General features: G+C 44.7%; 1 protein-coding gene across 3 annotated transcripts; it reads left to right on the top strand.

Annotated features, from left to right (window-relative positions):
* Positions 1-594: 594 nt before the first annotated feature.
* Positions 595-15,973, top strand: Utp11 (UTP11 small subunit processome component). Of its 3 annotated transcripts, none has more exons than XR_003954997.1 (8): positions 595-765; positions 8,055-8,116; positions 10,350-10,452; positions 10,857-10,970; positions 11,699-11,792; positions 11,865-12,012; positions 14,393-14,503; positions 15,219-15,973. XR_003954997.1 is itself a non-coding variant. In NM_026031.3 (8 exons), the coding sequence occupies exons 1-8, from the start codon at positions 703-705 to the stop codon at positions 15,300-15,302; spliced, it is 762 nt and encodes a 253-aa protein (NP_080307.1). In that variant the 5' UTR covers positions 651-702; the 3' UTR covers positions 15,303-15,441. The 3 variants fall into 3 exon arrangements, 2 of the variants coding, with proteins under 2 accessions (NP_080307.1, XP_011238894.1); NM_026031.3 differs by having other exon boundaries at positions 651-765; positions 11,882-12,012; positions 15,219-15,441; XM_011240592.3 differs by lacking the exon at positions 595-765 and adding an exon at positions 5,613-5,699 and having other exon boundaries at positions 11,882-12,012.
* The last annotated feature ends 1,430 nt before the right edge of the window (positions 15,974-17,403 follow it).

Here is a 17,403-nt window from a genome sequence, read left to right as displayed (position 1 = left end):
TTCGTTTTATGGGTGAGAAAAATGATGCTCTTTAAAGTCAAGCAATCAGCTCAGAGCCACGCAGCCAGAAGTCAGCTGAGGAGCCAAATATGGTTTTAAAGTACTCTTTCTAGTATACTGTAAGATTCACATTATTTCTAGTTTTTGGTTTGTTTGTTTTTGTTTTGTTTTTAGACTGCGATTTATTTTACTATGTAGCCCTGGCTGGCCTGGCAATCACTATGTAAGACCAGGTTAGCCTTGAACTTACAGAAAATTGCCAGCTTCTACCTCCAGAGAGCTGGGGTTAAAGGTGTGAGCCACGTTCTAGTTCTACTTAGAATCTTAACCCACACCAAGTCTCAGGTGACAGCACATGCGCACACGCAAGCCGAGCGTAGCCAGAGAGCAGTGCCAGCCATGTGTTCCCAGATGCCAACGTGCGGCCTGGAGCGAAGTCTAGGTCTCTGGACCAGTGGACGTTCTCTGCGAACCGAGAGCTGTGAAAGAATCCCAAGACTCTAGCTTTGGAAACTACATCTCCCAGAACCCTCCGATTCAGGCCGCTTGAGAGGGGCTGTATTTCCGGTAAAGCAGGCTTCTGATAGGCTGCATTGCAAGCCGCGTCTTGGGCCTGCTTCCGGTGTCTTGGCGGACGCGGCGGGGTGGGTAGTGCTGTCGTGGTGGTGGAGTTTGCTGAGCATTTCCTAGACCTCAGTAGGCATGTCGGCGGCTTTTCGCAAGGCAGCCAAGACCCGGCAGCGGGAACACCGAGAACGAAGCCAGGTAGGCCCTCGCAAGCCTCAGGGGCGCCTGCAGTGGCCCCCGCCCCCTCGCTGTCCCTGCATCCGGATACGGGACAGCGCATCTGCCTTCAGTCAATACCCAACACATGGGGCCTGACCCCAGCGTGCCTTGTCGGGGAGACCCAGGGACAGGGTAGGAGGATTGTCATTCTCTACGGTAGAGGGTCAGTGGGTAATTGAGTGAGGCAGGGTGTGCTAGAGGCCTTTCCCTGGGAACTTGAGACCAAAGTCAAAGGAATGTAACCGAGTGACCAGCGACAGTAGGCGCCTCACAACCGACGCATGCCCGGGTGTTCCTAAACTGGGCCCAACTTTTGGCATGGGATTTGCGGTTCGTGTAGATCTGTCATATGCTTCCCCCTAAAATCGTGGCACTTTCCTTATCCCTTCTGGAGAATGTCTTGACCATTTACAAACTTTGCTGGACCTCATAGCCCAGGTCTATAATGGCATCTACCCAAGAGGCCAAGGCAGAAGGATCCCAAAATCGGGGCCTGTCTGGGTCACTTAGACCTGACTCAAAAATCTAAAAAAATTCTAGACATAGGCCTCAATGGTGAACTGCTTGCCTAGCAAGTAAGGGCAGTAGGCGTAGTCCTTGGTAAGAAGAAAAAAAGGAGGGAAGTGGGGAGTTCCCCCACTTAATTTAGTTAGAATAAATAGGTGTGGATTTACTCAGGAGAATGTGTTAGGGTTTGGATATGCAATACAAATAAAGATGTATGCAGAATCACTTTATCCACTTTGCCATTCTCAGAAATTACATCATAACTGGTTCAAACAAGCTTTTAACAAGCCTTGGAGAGAGGGCTTAGCCGTTAAGAGTACTCGGCTGCTCTCTCAGAGTTCAAATCCTAGCACTCACATTGTGGGTTCACAAATAGCTTTAACTCCACTCTAGGAATTCCACCACCCCCTCTGGCCTCCATAGGCCCTGCACTCACATTCATTCATATTCTTTATCTCTCTCTCTCTCACACACACACTAACTTTTTTTTTTTTTTTTTTGGTTTTTCGAGACAGGGTTTCTCTGTATAGCCCTGGCTGTCCTGGAACTCACTTTGTAGACCAGGCTGGCCTCGAACTCAGAAATCCGCCTGTCTCTGCCTCCCAAGTGCTGGGATTAAAGGTGTGCGCCGCCACCACTGCCCGGCCACACTAACATTTTTTAAATTAAAAGATTACTGAGTGTGAGTGTGTGAGCGGGTGTTTGTGGGAGCACATCCTGGGCCAGGGTTGTGATTTGTCCGACATCCTGACGTGGGTGCTGGGATCTGGAAGAGGAGAATCTGTGTTTAACTGTTAAGCCGTCTTTTTACTCCTCAAACAAATATTTTTTATTATTATTTTTCTTTTCTTTTTAAAGGCAAGAGGATCAATAGTTCAGGGAACGCATCAGATTTTAGGATGTTCTGGGCTCCATGAGACAGGATCTCAACAAAACAAAACAGGCTGGGAAAGTGGTGCAGCTAGCAGATGTGCTTGCCGCACAGCCTGGCAGCCTGAGTCAGACCCTCAGGACTCATTCACTAAGGGGAAGGAAAGAGTGGACTATTTTTTTTTCTTCTTTATTTTTTGAGATTATAGCTTCATTACAACGTTTCATCTTTCCCTTTGCGACCTCTATAAACACTCCCATGGACCACTGCTTGGTCTTTCAATTTCATGGCTTCCTTTTTTTTGAGAGTGGACTCTTTAAGATGTTGTCCTCTGTCCTCCACGTATGCCATGGCATGTGCACCCACGTGTACACATTCATATACACAAAATGAAACCCAGGCAACAAGAGACAAAACCCCATATACGCAGCCAAAGGGCCTGTAGAGATACCTGCTTTACAGATCCTGAAGAAAAGGACGCGATCTCAGAGACCATGCAGCTGACTAATGCTGTAGAGTTGAGGCCTCTTTCTCCTTCTCTTTTTTCTTACGGGGTTTAAAAATCCTTTTCTAGTAGATCTTAGACAAAAGGCTGAGAGGCGATGGCACTGCCTTCCTTATCACAGCTCCCTTTCCTGCTGAGTAGCCTTTCTTAGTGTGTGCTTAGTGGAAGCAGTATGATACAGGGAGTACAATTTTTTTATTTTACATGTATTTTTATTTAACCATGTGTGTATTGGTGCCACAGCTTTGTAGAAGTCAGAGGACAATTTTCAGGAGTGGATCCCAGGTTCAAATTCAAGTCATTAGACTTGGTGGCAAGTGACTTTACCTGCTGAGTCACCACATCAACAGCAATGTATTTTAACATCTTGTTGGTGAGACTGTCTATGGACCTGTCTAAAACCAGGAATAGGCAGAACTTGCAGTGTAGATGGGTGACTCTCTGTGCCACTTAACTCAGAGCAGCTGTGTGCAGGCAGGTTAGCATCTCCTCATATTTTCCTGAGGAAATGGAGACTCAGGAGGGTCAAGTGCTGGGCAGGAAGTGGTGCAGCTAGAGCTGACAAAGCCAGAAAGAGTATCAGGTTTTCAAGAATATAGAGGCAACTTTTTGTTTGTTTGTTTTTGTTTTTGAGACTGTTTCACAGTATAGCCTTGGTTGGTCTAATACTCTGTGTAGACCAGGCTGGCCTCCGATTCACAGAGATTTGCCTGTCCCTGCCTCTGCCTCCTGAGCGCTGGGATTAAATGTGTGCATCACCACTGCTCAGCTAGAGGCAGCTTTTTAAGAGGTGGCACACTAAAAATGCCAGAAGTGGGGGTGTGCTCTGTGTGTGTGTGTGGCTCAGTGCTTAAGAGCAATGGCTGCTCTTCCAGAGGACCCATGTTCAGTTCTTTTTTTTTTTTTTAAAGATTTATTTATTTATTATATGTAAGTACACTGTAGCTGTCTTCAGACACTCCAGAAGAGGGAGTCAGATCTTGTTACAGATGGTTGTGAGCCACCATGTGGTTGCTGGGATTTGAACTCCGGACCTTTGGAAGAGCAGTCGGGTGCTCTTACCCACTGAGCCATCTCACCAGCCCCCCCATGTTCAGTTCTAACATCAGCTTAAAACCATTTGTAACTCCAGCTCTAGGGTGTCTGAGGCTCTCAGGGTTAGGGTTAGGATTAGGGTTGCACCAGGCACACTTGTGATGCACAGGCATGAAAGCAAAAAATATATAAAATGAAAAATAATAATACATTTAAAATATCAGATGTGGAACATGTGCGGAGAGGGTAGAGGTATAGAGAATTGTGGGGAAATGTGTTTTGAAGGCAAAGCTTGAAAAAAAATTTTTTTGAGACAAGATTTTCCTATTTAAGTTAGACTTCAGATTTCAGTTTGTGATCCTTCTGCCTCAGCCTCAGGGATGAGGGGATTGTAGTACATTCTGCTTGAAGCAATCACCTTTTGAGAGTTCTAGGAACAGCCCTACATGCTGTACAGAGACTTCTCCTAATTTCACAGCATCCTTGGGAGATAGATGTAATTCCATTTTACAGATTAGGAACCTGGTGCTTAAAGAGATTCCATTTCGTATCTAGAATCACAGTTACAAATAGTTGACTTAGGGTAACATAGAAGAAAGGAATTTCCAGACAATGCCTGAGTCATTTTTGGATTTGGTTTGCTTGTATGTTTCCTTGTCCTCTTCCTTTTGAGGCATTGGAACCACGACGCTTGTGTTGAGGAGGTAAATGGGTAAACTGATTCACAAGCTGTGTCTAGGTTCCCCTGTAATGTACACATACAGTCACGCATTAGTGATTGCAAGACTTCCCTCCCGGTGTTGTTCCCTGACCTTTTGAAATGTCTTTTTCTGCCAATCTCCCTCTCTATTAAAAATAAAAATAAAAGTGAGTGCTCTGGAGAGATGGCTTAGCAGTAGCAAGCACTGGCTGTTCTTCCAGAGGACCTGGGTTCAGTTCTTGGCACCCGCAGAGCAGCTCACACCTGTCTGTAGCTTCAGTTCCAGAGGATCCCACACCTCACACATGCAGGCAGAACACCAATGCATATAAAATAAAAATAAGTCATTACATTTTTTTTTTTTTTTTTTTTTTTGTGGAAAGCTATTGTGGACAGTGGAGAGGTGGCTCAGCAGGTAAGGGCATTTACAGCTCTTCAGAAGACTCAGGCTTGGTTCCCAGCATCCATGTGGTAGCTTACAGCATCTATAACTTCAGTTGCAGGGTATTTGATGCTTTTTTCTGACCTCCAGGACACCAGGTGTGCATGTAGCGCGCGCACGCGCACACACACACACACACACACACACACACACATATTCAGGATTTCTTGATCTTGAGGCCAGCCAGGGCTACATAGAGAAACCCTGTCTCAGAAAACCAAATAATAATAAAAACAAACAAACAGAAAAACTAAAATGAAAACAAAAACCAAAATAATTAATTAAAATTTATTTTTATTTTATATGCATTAGTGTTTTGCCTGCATGTATGTCTGTGTGAGGATGTTTGATTTCCCTGAGAGTAGAGTAAAAGACAGTTGTGAGCTGCTATGTGGGTGCTGGAAATTGAACCCAGATCCTCTGGAGGATAATAACCAGTGCTCTTAAAAACTACTGTTCCAGGCCAGGCGTGGTGGCGCACACCTTCAATCCCAGCACTCGGGAGGCAGAGGCAGGTGGATTTCTGAGTTCCAGGACAGCCAGGGCTACACAGAGAAACCCTGTCTCGAAAAAAACCAAACCAAACCAACCAACCAACCAACCAACCAACCAACCAAAAAACTACTGAGCCATCTCTCTAGTCCCATTTCTTGACTAAGCACCTCCCTCTGCTTTTCTCTCTCCCTCCCTCTCTGCCCCCCCCCCCTTTCTCTTCCTCTCACCTTCTTTCCCTCCCTCTTGCTCTTTCTCCTTTTTTGTAGTTCTACGCTGTTCTGGAACTTGCTATGTAGAACAAGATGGGCTGGAATTCAGAAATCTAACTACCTTTGCCTCCTGAGTGCTGGGATTAAAGGTGTGTACCACCACCACCCATAAAAATAATTTTGAAAAAAAAAGTCAAGTCTTTTTTTGAGACAGTATTTAACTATGTAGACCTGGTTGGGCTAGCACTCTGTATAGACCAGGCTGGCCTTGAACTTACAGAGATTCACCTACTTCGTGTCTCTTGAGTGCTCTGAGTGCTTGTGCCAGCATGCACAGTTTAAAAAAATTTGTTTTAAAGATTTATTTATTTTCTTTCTGTATGTGAGTACACTGTCACCCCTCAGTCACACCAGAAGAGGGCATCAGATTGCATTGCAGATAGTTGTGAGCCACCATGTGGTTGCTGGGAATTGAACTTAGGACCTCTGAAAGAGCAGTCAGTGCTCTTAACCACTGAGCATCTCTCCAGCCCCAGTTTAAATTTTTTTTAAATTACATTTACATGTTGGTTTGTGAGGGTGTTTTGGGCAGCCATGCCAGGGAGTGGTTATGGAGAGAACAACTTTTGGGGAGTCAGTTCTCTCTTTCCATCATGTAGGTGCTAGGAGATCCAATGTCTGCATAGTGGCAGACATTTACCTCTAACCCATCTTCCCATTGCTGGGTTGTCATTGTGCACAGTGGGTTATGTTATCCCTTGAAAGGTTAGGAGACGACAAAGGTGACTGTAAAATTCCATCCAAACCATCATTCCAAGTTCAGTAGCGACATAAATCTGCAGCCTCAGAAGTCAAGGTTGTTCTGAGCAGGAGTGGGTGCAATGGTACAAATCTACTCTCCAGCCTGGGCATAGAGTGAGACAGTCTCAAAAAAAGAAAGAAGCACAAAGCAGGATATGGTGGGCACACTCATCCATCATCATAGCTTCCAGGAAGCTGAGACAGGAGGTCATGAGTTTGAAGTCACGGGGAGCTGTATAAAAACCTGCTTCTAAAACCAAAGCCAAACAAACGTTCTTCAGAGCAGAAAGGTGGAGTATATGGAATCTGAAATAGTGTAGCCTGGCCTTGAACTTACAGAGATCCCCCTGCCTCTACCTCCAGAGTGGTGGGATCAAAAACGTGCCCCACCTTCGTATGGCAACCTTGAACTTCTGATCAGCCCACCTCCTTCCTTCCTGCAAGGGTCACTTACAGGTGTGTGCCACCACGCCTGTTTATGTGGTGCTGTGGATTGAACCTAGGCAAGTGTTCTACCCGCGGAGGCACAGCCTCAGCCTTGCTTCTGCGTTCTTGCCTATAGTCTCTGATGCCATCCCCTTTCTGGAATACACTTTACTTTTTTGTAATGTCATAAAGAAGAAATAGGAATATGCAATAAGCATAGTGCATTGCTTTGAAGCAGAGTAGGTATATAACTGTGAGCTGTTAAGTATTTGTAGGGAGAGCTGGGACATAGCTCAGTTGGTGGAGTACTTGCCTTTATTGTTAGAAGTTCTGGGTTGATCCTCAGCACCTAATAAAAGCCAGGTATGGTGGCATATACCTTTATTTCAGCACTCTGCAAGTGGATAGTTCAAGTATGTAGAAAGATCATGAATTGACCCTGTTTCCAAAGCCTTCCCGACAACAAAAAGTTGTAAAGGCATCTGATATAGACTGACACATAATTTATACAGGGCTTCATGTAGCTGAGGCTGGCCTTGAACTCCTGATCCTCTTCTATTTCTCAAATTCTGGGATTATAAGCATTACCAATTTAACCCGACATTAAGTATTCAGAGTAATGGTAGCATATACAAGTATATATCAAGATGTACTCATTGAACCCTGCATGCTATAGAAGTCTATGTCAGAGGTGATACTTTCCTGTTTTACCTCTATTGTTCTCTGTTTTAATTGTTTCTGGTCTAACTATGGTAGCAGCTTTCCAAATGTTAGGATGGCAGGCAAGCACCCTTTTAACCAGCCTTACTGTCTTATTTTATAGTTAGGGAAGTGACAGCTCAGAGAAGTTGAGTGATTTATTTGCCCAAGGTCACGGATTGTTAAGAGGTAAAGCATGGATTGAACCTAGGTCTGAGAACTCTAAATTTAGCTCCCTTACCACAGTGGCCTCCTGTTACTCTGCTTTCCCTTCATAGTATTTTATAAGCCCTTGGATTAAGTTGGTAGTAATTTTAGTACAACTGGCAACTGCTTGCTTAGTGCCGAGTCATTGTTGCCCCTCTCTGTCCTTAATAGGCCAAGAAACCTACTACGGTGGTGCTTGTGGCCTGCCTGGCTCTGGGATGAGCCCTCTCATCCTCGGACAGGGCTCAGCCAAGGGAGGAGGGAGGGACAAGGTAGTGGGCTGGCTCAAGGACACAGATTTCCTGAGCACTAGAGTCTTGTTCTGTCAGGTGACAGAAAACTGACTGCTGCTTCTTCCTTTTGTCTTCTAGCCTGGCTTTCGAAAACGCCTGGGTTTGCTGGAGAAAAAGAAAGATTACAAACTTCGTGCAAAGTGAGTCAGTATTTCTGGTAGAGCTGCTGCCAAGAGAGCTTACAACATCTCTGTACTACAGCTAAAGTGCCTAAGTGTCTAACTGCGGAATAAGTTCCTGCCATTAATAAAATACCCAAAGCCCTGGCAGCCTGTTGGCTATTTTCCTGTGACCCCAGGCTTCCCTTTGTTGAGAGCGAGCATTACTTATTTGAGTACTCGAGCTGTAATTTTTTATGCCCTTCCAGATGGTTTCTCACAGTGGTGTTGATTTGCCTCCATCGTGCTGTCTGAATCTTTTTGCTCCCTTTTCTTGAAGTGAAAGATACGATCTAAAACTCCACTTGCTGAGTCTCCTGCATCATTATGTGTGGTGTGGGATGAAGAGATGTGAAAGACGGATTCATGAGCCTGCGAGTGGGTGATGAACTCTGAAAACACTTTATAAACAATTCTGTCCATTCTTCTCATTGGCACGTCATTTGCAAACGCCTGTAACTGCTGATTAGATACAAGTCAGCTGGGGCTCTAATGCTCCTGGTGTGCCGGGTGGGGATAATTTTTTTTTTTTTTTTTTTTTGGTTTTTCGAGACAGGGTTTCTCTGTATAGCTCTGCTGTCCTGGAACTCACTCTGTAGACCAGGCTGGCCTTGAACTCAGAAATCCACCTGCCTCTGTCTCCCGAGTGCTGGGATTAAAGGCATGCACCACCACACCCAGCTGGGGATAATGGTTCTAAAGGTCCCAGGTTTTCATTTTTTTAAAAATTTATTTACTGTATTTTAGTTTTGGAGATAAAGTTTCACTAGGTAGCCCTGGGTGGCCTGAAACGCACTGTGTAGACCAGGCTGACCTTAAATTTACAGCTATCCATTCAACTGTCTCTGCCTCGGATTTATGCCTGTGAAGGCCAGAAGAGGGCATCAGATGCCATCGAAACTGGTGTTACAGGCAGTTGTTAGCTGTCAAGTCTGTTCCGGGAATTGAACCTGGGTCCTCTGAAAGAGGAGTCAGTGTTTTTAACTACTGACTTCTCTCTCCCCTCAAGTTTTTTCTCATAATTTTTTAAATTTTTATGAGTCTCCCAGTGTTTCTAGGCTGGCCTCAACTTCAAGCTCTCCTACTTCAGCCTCTCTAGTTCTGGGATTACAGTTTTATATACCATGCCTGGCTGGTACCAGAGGTTTTTATTGTTATTTGAGACAGGGTTTTTCTGTGTAGACTAGGCTGGCCTCCAATTCAGAGATCCACCTGCCTCTGTTTCCCTAGGATTAAAGGCGCGCACCATGCCCACTGTACTGATTCCTTTCCTTTTTGTGATGTGGGAAATGAAACTTGAACCTATGCCTTCTTCCAGAGAAGCTCTCTATTGGTGAGAGTGCCGGGTTAGGCAGGGTTCTAGGATATACACTTGTGTGTCTGTTTGGTAGGTTACTATTATACTCACCTTATAGATGGTATATATTTGAAAATCAGTACTTAGGAATAGAATGGATATCAGCTAACCCAGGCTTACTTATATAAACCACTCAGTATGGCTGCAGAAGTCAGCACTCTTGTGCTGTGTGGCAGTCAGTGGGACCTGAGTCATGGCAACAGCTTGGTGTTGAAGCGCAACCCTTATGAGGAGTACCTGTGGCTGGAACAGAGGGCTTTAAAATTTTTTTTTAAAGATGCATTTATTTATTATATGTAAGTACACTGTAGCTGTTTTAGACACACCAGAAGGGGGTATCTGATCTCATTACAGATGGTTGTGAGCCACTGTGTGGGATTTGAACTCAGGACCTCTGGAAGAGCAGTCAGTGCTCTTAACTGCTGAGCCAACTCTCCAACTCCCTTTCTGAGACCCCAGAAGAGGGCATCAGATTTCATTACAGATGATTGTGAGCCACCATGTCTCCAGCTCTCCATCTGGCCCTGCAAGAGGGCCCTTAAAGAGTGTGGGTTTTATGGAGAGCCTGATTCAGTGATAGCGGATCTGCTCACGGCTTTGTGTGTTTAAAACATTTTGTTTTATGTGGTCATTGGTTTGTTTGCTTTGAGGGTGTTTGATTGATTGTTGAGACAAGCTCTCACTGTAAGTCAGATTGATTTGAAGTTTGTGATTCTCCTGCCTCAGTCTCCCGAGTGTTGAGGTAACACGTGCACATCCACATTATGAAGTTTTAGAAGCATGCAGTTAGTTCATTTGTGTGGGAAGTTTTTTTTTTCCTTTTTTTACAACCAATTTCTTCTGACTTGCTTTTTTTAGTGACTATCATAAAAAACAAGATTTCCTCAGAGCTCTCCGGAAGAAGGCTCTTGAAAAAAACCCAGATGAATTCTACTATAAAATGACTCGGGCCAAGCTCCAGGTAGGCGCAAAACAGATAATAGTTGGTGGAGCCCTACGTGTTGGGAAATAAGGAAGCATCCTTGGTTTCACTTGGCCCTTCTCCAGTGGGGCTGGGTGCTCCTGGTGAGAGGCAGGCTGTCCTTTTCCTCCTCCTCCTAGCTTTGCACTGTCTTCTCTTTGGTATTATTTTGATATTGCACATAGATCCCAGTAGGTCTGTATTCTAGACCAAGTGCTACCCCTTAGTTGTATACACCCCAGCTTCTTATTTGAAGGGTGAATGACTGGAGGTATCCTCTGTTCAAGGTGGGCATCAGTGGCCTCAGGCCCTGGATAGCTCTTGGTGTGGGCACCTGCTTGTCTTGTTTTACATTTGAATCATGCTAACAGCTTACTAACGATCGTACACAACCTCAATCTTAGGATGGAGTTCACATTTTCAAAGAGAACAAGGAAGAAGTGACAGCAGAGCAGCTGAAGCTCATGAGAACTCAGGACATCAAGTACATTGAGATGAAAAGAGTTGCAGAGGCGAAGGTAGCATTTAACTACTCTCTGTTGATGAAGAAAGGGCCCAGCAGATTGCGGCTGTGTGTATCTCTAATCCCAGCACTTGGGGTGGGGTGGGGCAATAAATATCGAGGCCCTGGTTTAAACAGGAAAGATTTTGTAATCTCAAGTTATCAGTGTATTCCAGTCTTCAGTGTGCTTGGGTGCAGTGGTGATTTAGAAATACATCAGCATGGTGGGATAGAGTTCAGGTTTGAGAATATGGCAGATGTAAAATTCAGGCTCTGCTTGTTTCTAGCCCCATGGTTATGAACCAGTTAATTTCCTTGTGAATGCTTATTTCTTTTTTGTTTGTTTTGTTTTGTTTTGTTTTTCAAGACAGGTTTTCTCTGTGTAGCCATAGCTGTCCTGGAACTTACTCTGTAGACCACAGAAATCTGACATGAGAATGCTTATTTTTGTCATATACTTTCAGTATTGAGTTTTGTGTCATACCTAGTCTAGTACTTGATAAATAGGTGGTGCTTGGAAAGTGCTTTCATTTCAAAGAATCAAGCCATTGAGAACAGAGTATAATGACAGGTACGCGTGCCAATGCCAGATTAAAGTCAGTACCTAAAAATACCAAAAAAGAAAAGGAATGAAACCAATTCTTTGCTGGCTGACAGTGATGATGTGAAATGTCTAAGCTCTTGCAAGTTCATTTCTGAGACTCTGGAGGAACCCACTTTAAAGAGGCCATGTTCGTGTTCCAGAAAATTGAAAGATTGAAATCAGAGCTCCATCTGCTGGATTTCCAGGGGAAGCAACAGAAGAAGCACGTGTTCTTTTTTGACACCAAAAAGGAAGGTATGAAGTGTCTGGGACGGTCTGCCACGTCACTGTCTGTCGTGTGCTGTGGGGACAACCTGTGCCTTAAAGATTGTCTTGCATTCCAGTTGAACGGTTTGATGTTGCAACTCACTTGCAGACGGCCCCAGAATTAGTTGACAGGGTCTACAATAGACCCCGGATAGAGACCTTACAGAAGGAGAGAGTGAAAGGAGCCACCCCTCAGACTGGACTCAAGGTAGGAGTCTCGTTTACACTCGGACGGGCGTGGGGCGGGGTTGTCTCGGCTTCTCTTTGGCCACTGCATTTCGTATATTTGTGGAAAACTTTTAAAACTTGGTTGAGGGGCTGGTGAGATGGCTCAGTGGGTAAGAGCACCCGACTGCTCTTCCGAAGGTCTGGAGTTCAAATCCCAGCAACCACATGGTGGCTCACAACCATCTGTAACAAGATCTGACGCGCCCTCTTCTGGAGTGTCTTAAGACAGCTACAGTGTACTTACATATAATAAATAAATAAATAAATAAATAAATAAATAAATGAATCTTAAAAAAAATTAAAAAAAAAAAAAAAAAACTTGGTTGACAGAGTGGAAAGAGGATTTGGTGATGGGGGTGGAGGTGGAGTTTTTGTTTGTTATTGGTTTAGGAGGACATGTGCTGTTGTCAGGAGCTTAGGTTTTGGGTTTGAATCCCGGCACTGATTTGGTCCTTTGTGCTTTTAATGCATGGATCCTTTGCCAACATTTAGAGAGCACAGAGCAGGGAAGGAGCGTTGGAGTCAGAGATGTGGTGTGTGCTGCCTTGGTCCCGAGCCTTCGCAGTCGGTACACATATTGATGTGGTGTGTGCTGTCTTGGTCCCGAGCCTTCGCAGTGGGTACACATATTAAAATGTTTTCATAGTACTCGTTTGTAACCAAGATTTTGTATTGACTTTTCCTTATGGTGCTTTCTATCACATAACTGGGTTGTGGAGATGACAGGATTTTTCTCAAAGCCTTCTGGAGTTGAACTCTCACTTCTGACTGATTCATTTAAAAAAAATGCTGTCAATGTGTTTCAAGCAGACAGCTGTTCTGTTTTGATTTGAATCATTTACACCGCATCAGTTTTGCTTCCAATGTTTAATTTCACAGCAGTTTCCTCTAGCTCAGAGGCAGCTAAACTTGCTTTAGTAATATAAATACCCCTAATTAGTTTGACTATATTGGGTAATCCCATAAATTTGACAGTCTGTGCAATAAAGTGAAAACAAAAGCTGTCTGCAACCACTGCTGTGAGGCTGTCGTGGAGCTGAGGAGCCGGAGTCTGAGGCCTGTGCTAGCCCGCTTGGTACAGAGCAGCAGTTCAGCCGAGGAGTTGGCTGAAGGCTTCTCGTGATAACCCTGCCTGTCACTTAGTAGTATTTTCAGTCAGCGGAGTCATTGCTGCTCCTCAGGTGGTACAGTGGTCCTCACAGACCCCAAGGAATGGTCTGCCATCCTGCGCTTCCACAGGTAAGGGGGCTTGGACCTGCTGGGTTTTGCCCAGGAGTGCTTTGCTTCATTGCTGTGTAAAGCATAGTCACTTTCATCAATAGTCTGCTGCAAGTCTGCAGCTTGAAGTGGTACCAAAGCCTGTGACTGGCTTGAGGAGGTCTGTGAGCATCCACTCCTAACACTGAAATGTTGTGTATATATGCATATATAGGTTTCTGCGTTTACAGGTTGAACATTCTTAGTCCAAAATAGCAAAATCTAGAATCCTTCAAAATTTGCAGTGTTTTGAGTGCAGATAGGATACAAGTGGAAAATTGAACACCTGATTTCCTATGATGGGCTACAGTCAAGATGCGGGCATGCCAAAAACACTGTGTGAAGTTATCTTCAGGCTGTGTATACAAGGGTACATGAAAAATAAGTAGTCTCTTATTTAGACTTGGGTCTCATCCCTAAAGTATCTCATGCATGTGCAAATATTCCAAACACCCCCAAATTCGAAATCCAAACCCGCCAGTTCCAAGCATTTCGGATGAGTTATACTCAGTCTGTATTCTGTCTCGAAGAAGAAGTCAGAGTGGTGGGTTTCTCTGATGCTTACCGAGTCTCTGAAGTGTAAGGACTCCCGAGGTCGCTGAGGCATCCCTGTCAGGCCATCCGTGCTGAAAATGCTCCTTGTTCTCTGTGAGATTTAGATCTGGGTTCTCAGGCCCAGCACAGAGCTCACCACTGAGCCTTCTCTTGCTCTCAGCTCACTTGGGCAGGTGCTGCCCTCAACTCCAGTAATCGGGGCGCTCAGAGGTTGAGGCTACTTAGCACACCTCTGGGAACACTCTTGTGAAGTGGGGGGGCTCAGGACAGTCCTGACTGATTTAGGCAAACCATCTACCCTTAGACCGGTTGCTTTTCTTTGGGTCTCATTCTGCATCTGTAAAGTGATATTGATAGGAAGTCTCCATGGTTGCTGTAAGTCTCACTTACAGACTGAGCTGTTTTTAAAGTAGGTATCCTTACTGTAACGGCGCTGAGTTGATACTGGAAGGAGGGAGCTGATGGCACCATTGATGCAATTGGACTCAGGAACCAGGATCTCACACATTTTTGCCTTGTTTTACTGAGAATAAGTGTTCCTTCTGCAGCGGATAGCCAAGGAACGACAGAAGCAGTATGACTGTTTGACGCAGCGCATCGAGCGGGAGAAGCAGCTGTTCGTTGTTGCCCAGAAAATCCAGACACGCAAAGACCTCATGGTAAGGGGAGGGAGCCTTGAGCCTTCTCTTCTTCTTTTCTTTCTTTTTTCTTGTAAAGGTCTTAACTGAGACTGGGTCTAGGCTGTGTGTAAATCAACACCAGTGAAATGTCTGCTCCTTGGGGGCAGTGGTTGGAGCCAGTGTCTATTGCTCTGACACTGTTGAAGTGCTCCTTGATTAAGAAGGTAATAAGGGGGTTATTAGTCGGTGCTTTGGAGCAGCAAAGGGTAGGATCAGGTAGCATATGGACTTTATAGCTTATGAGCCGCTCCCGTAACATTTAAACAGGTTAACAAAACAGTGCATGCCACTCACTGGTGTTTAAAAATAGACAACACTGTGCAGTTAAATAGCAGAGCTAAGGAATTTAAGAAGCTCTTTCGAATCACCGCTCCTCTAAATGTCAAATTCTCCAGCCTTGAAGATCATTTAGGTTGGCCTTTCTCAACTGGGGTTCTGAGAGAGAATTAAATTTATAATTTAAACAAAATAATTACTTGAGCTGCTCTCTCCTCAGTTTTCCCAAAGACTGTCCCCAGCTGGTGGCATTCTTTGGGCTTCCAGAGAGGTTAGGTGGCTCCATACAGGGTGGGTGCCTAAGGCTCTTCTGAGCTTGGAGAAGGGCTGTGTCGGGCTGCCCCTTAGGCAGGTTACTAAAGCCTTTGCTGCTTACGAAGCCTGTTTATGTTTACTGGTCACCTTTTTCCTCTTGTAGGATAAAACTCAGAAGGTGAAGGTGAAGAAAGAAACAGTGAACTCCCCAGCTATTTACAGATTCCAGACTCGCCGAAAACGTTGATGGGTTAAAATTAAGCCTCAGCATTCTGTATCGAAAAGAATTATTATCTTTTCCTCCTGTCTTTTGTAATAACTTCAGATTTTATTAATTCAAATGGCTTGGTCTTCCTGTTTTGTAATCATGACTTATTTTCGACCTGAGACTTGATGTCTTTCTATGAAAATAGTAAAGCAGCCAGGCAGTGGTCCCAGCACTCGGGAGGCAGAGGCAGGCGGATTTCTGAGTTCGAGGCCAGCCTGGTCTACAGAGTGAGTTCCAGGACAGCCAGGGGTATACAGAGAAACCCTGTCTCCAAAAACCAAAAAGAAAGAAGAAAGAAAGAAAGAAAGAAAGAAAGAAAGAAAGAAAGAAAGAAAGAAAGAAGGAAAATGAGTAAAGTCCCTTCCTAGAATCATTATTTCTGTGTTGATGATTGAATCTCATACATATAATACTCATTTGTCCCTCGGAGAGTTATATAATCTCCTATAACAAAGTAGAAAATAGATGAACACATTTCCTTCTCAGTATTGAAGAACAGTGTATTTATCCCTAGCAGGAGCTAGGGCTACTGATGCGAGCAGCTGTGAAGGGCAGGTTTATGTTCACCATTTGGGAGAGCTATACATCGGTTTTTGTTTATGTTTTGTCATTCTCCTTATAGTAAATTTTACATTCTAATTTTTAATTAACTCATTAGCTCTATTCTATTTTTATAACATTATTGAATTTTTCAAAAGTAATATAAAAGCATAGTAGAAAGTAAAATCCTTGTGTGTGTGTGTGTGTGTGTGTGTGTGTGTGTGTGTGTGTGTGTGTGCGCGCGCGCGCGCGCGCGCGCGCACGTGCAGTGGTTTGTGTGGAGGCCATGGGGCTGCCGCAGAGTCATCCCCTAGAGTAAGTCCACCTTGTTTTCATACACTGTCTCACTGGTCTCCAGCTCACTGATGAGGTCGCCTGCCTGTGAGCCTCAGGGACCCATCTGTCTCTGCCTCCCAAGTGCTGGGATTGCAAGTCAGATGACAACTTAGATTTGGTTCTTCTTCCTTCCACTGTGAGGTTCCAGAACTCAAACCTGGTTGTCAGGCTTGGAGGCAAGCACTCTCACCTGCTGAGCCATCCTTTCAGCTCCCACGCTTGGCTTTTAAGGTGTGGGTTCTAGAGCTGGGCAGTGGTGGGACACATCTTTAACCCCAGCACTTGGGAGGCAGGAGTAAGCAGGTCAGTGCTAGCCTGGTCTACAGAGTTGAGTTCCAGGACAGCCTGGGCTACGCAGAGAAACCCTGTCTCCAATAAACAAAACAAAAACAACAAAAATGTGGATTCTGGGAGTCAAAGTTAAATTCTTATGTTTGCTCAGCAGCTGAACCGGAAGTTTTGTTTGTTTTTTGAGATGGGATCTCATTGTGCCCTGGCTGACCTAAAATTTGCTGTGTAGCTAAGGATGACTTTGAACTTGATTGTTCTGGCTGGAATTACAGACACGCCAAAAACACCTGGCTGAGCAATCTGTCTTAAGAATTAAATGTTTTGTATAGATGGGAGAGGGATCTTCATCTTATTATTTATTTGAGTGGCTTCATAAGTTGTCTAAGAGTTCATCTCTCCCTCCTTGCATGTAGAAATAAACACACTTAGAATTAGGACCTCATAGGGCTCCTGTCTGTTCAGGAAGCTCACATCAGGACACTAGGGCTGGCTCTGTTCCTGCCGCTAGTTGCTGATTCCAAGGTCATAAATGACTTCATCTGAGAATACAGACTCCAGGCTATATGGAGCTGATTCTTAGCCTCTTCCTAGGTCCCACCCTTCCCTTCCTTGCCCTTATATAGGGAAGGTAGGCCATGGCCAGTCAGAACAGGACTGAGCATGCTAAAGGAAGATGTGGAAGAACTGAGACCAGGATTCTAGGAGCCTTGTTCACATCCCGAGTTCTGGGAAGGAACAGCTACATTGGGCTGATAGATTTTCTTTTTTAAATGTGTAGATGAGGGCTTTGTCTTTGCACCACATACATTTCTGCCTACAGGGGCCAGAAGAGAGTATAGGATCCCATGAAAGAAGTTGTAGTTGATTCGTGTGGAACCTGGGAATTGAATCCAGGTCCTCTGGAAGAGGTGCC

Source organism: Mus musculus, chromosome 4, assembly GCF_000001635.26.
Source record: "Mus musculus strain C57BL/6J chromosome 4, GRCm38.p6 C57BL/6J".
NCBI classification, from domain to species: domain Eukaryota; kingdom Metazoa; phylum Chordata; class Mammalia; order Rodentia; family Muridae; genus Mus; species Mus musculus.
This window is presented reverse-complemented; position numbering and strand designations above follow the sequence as displayed.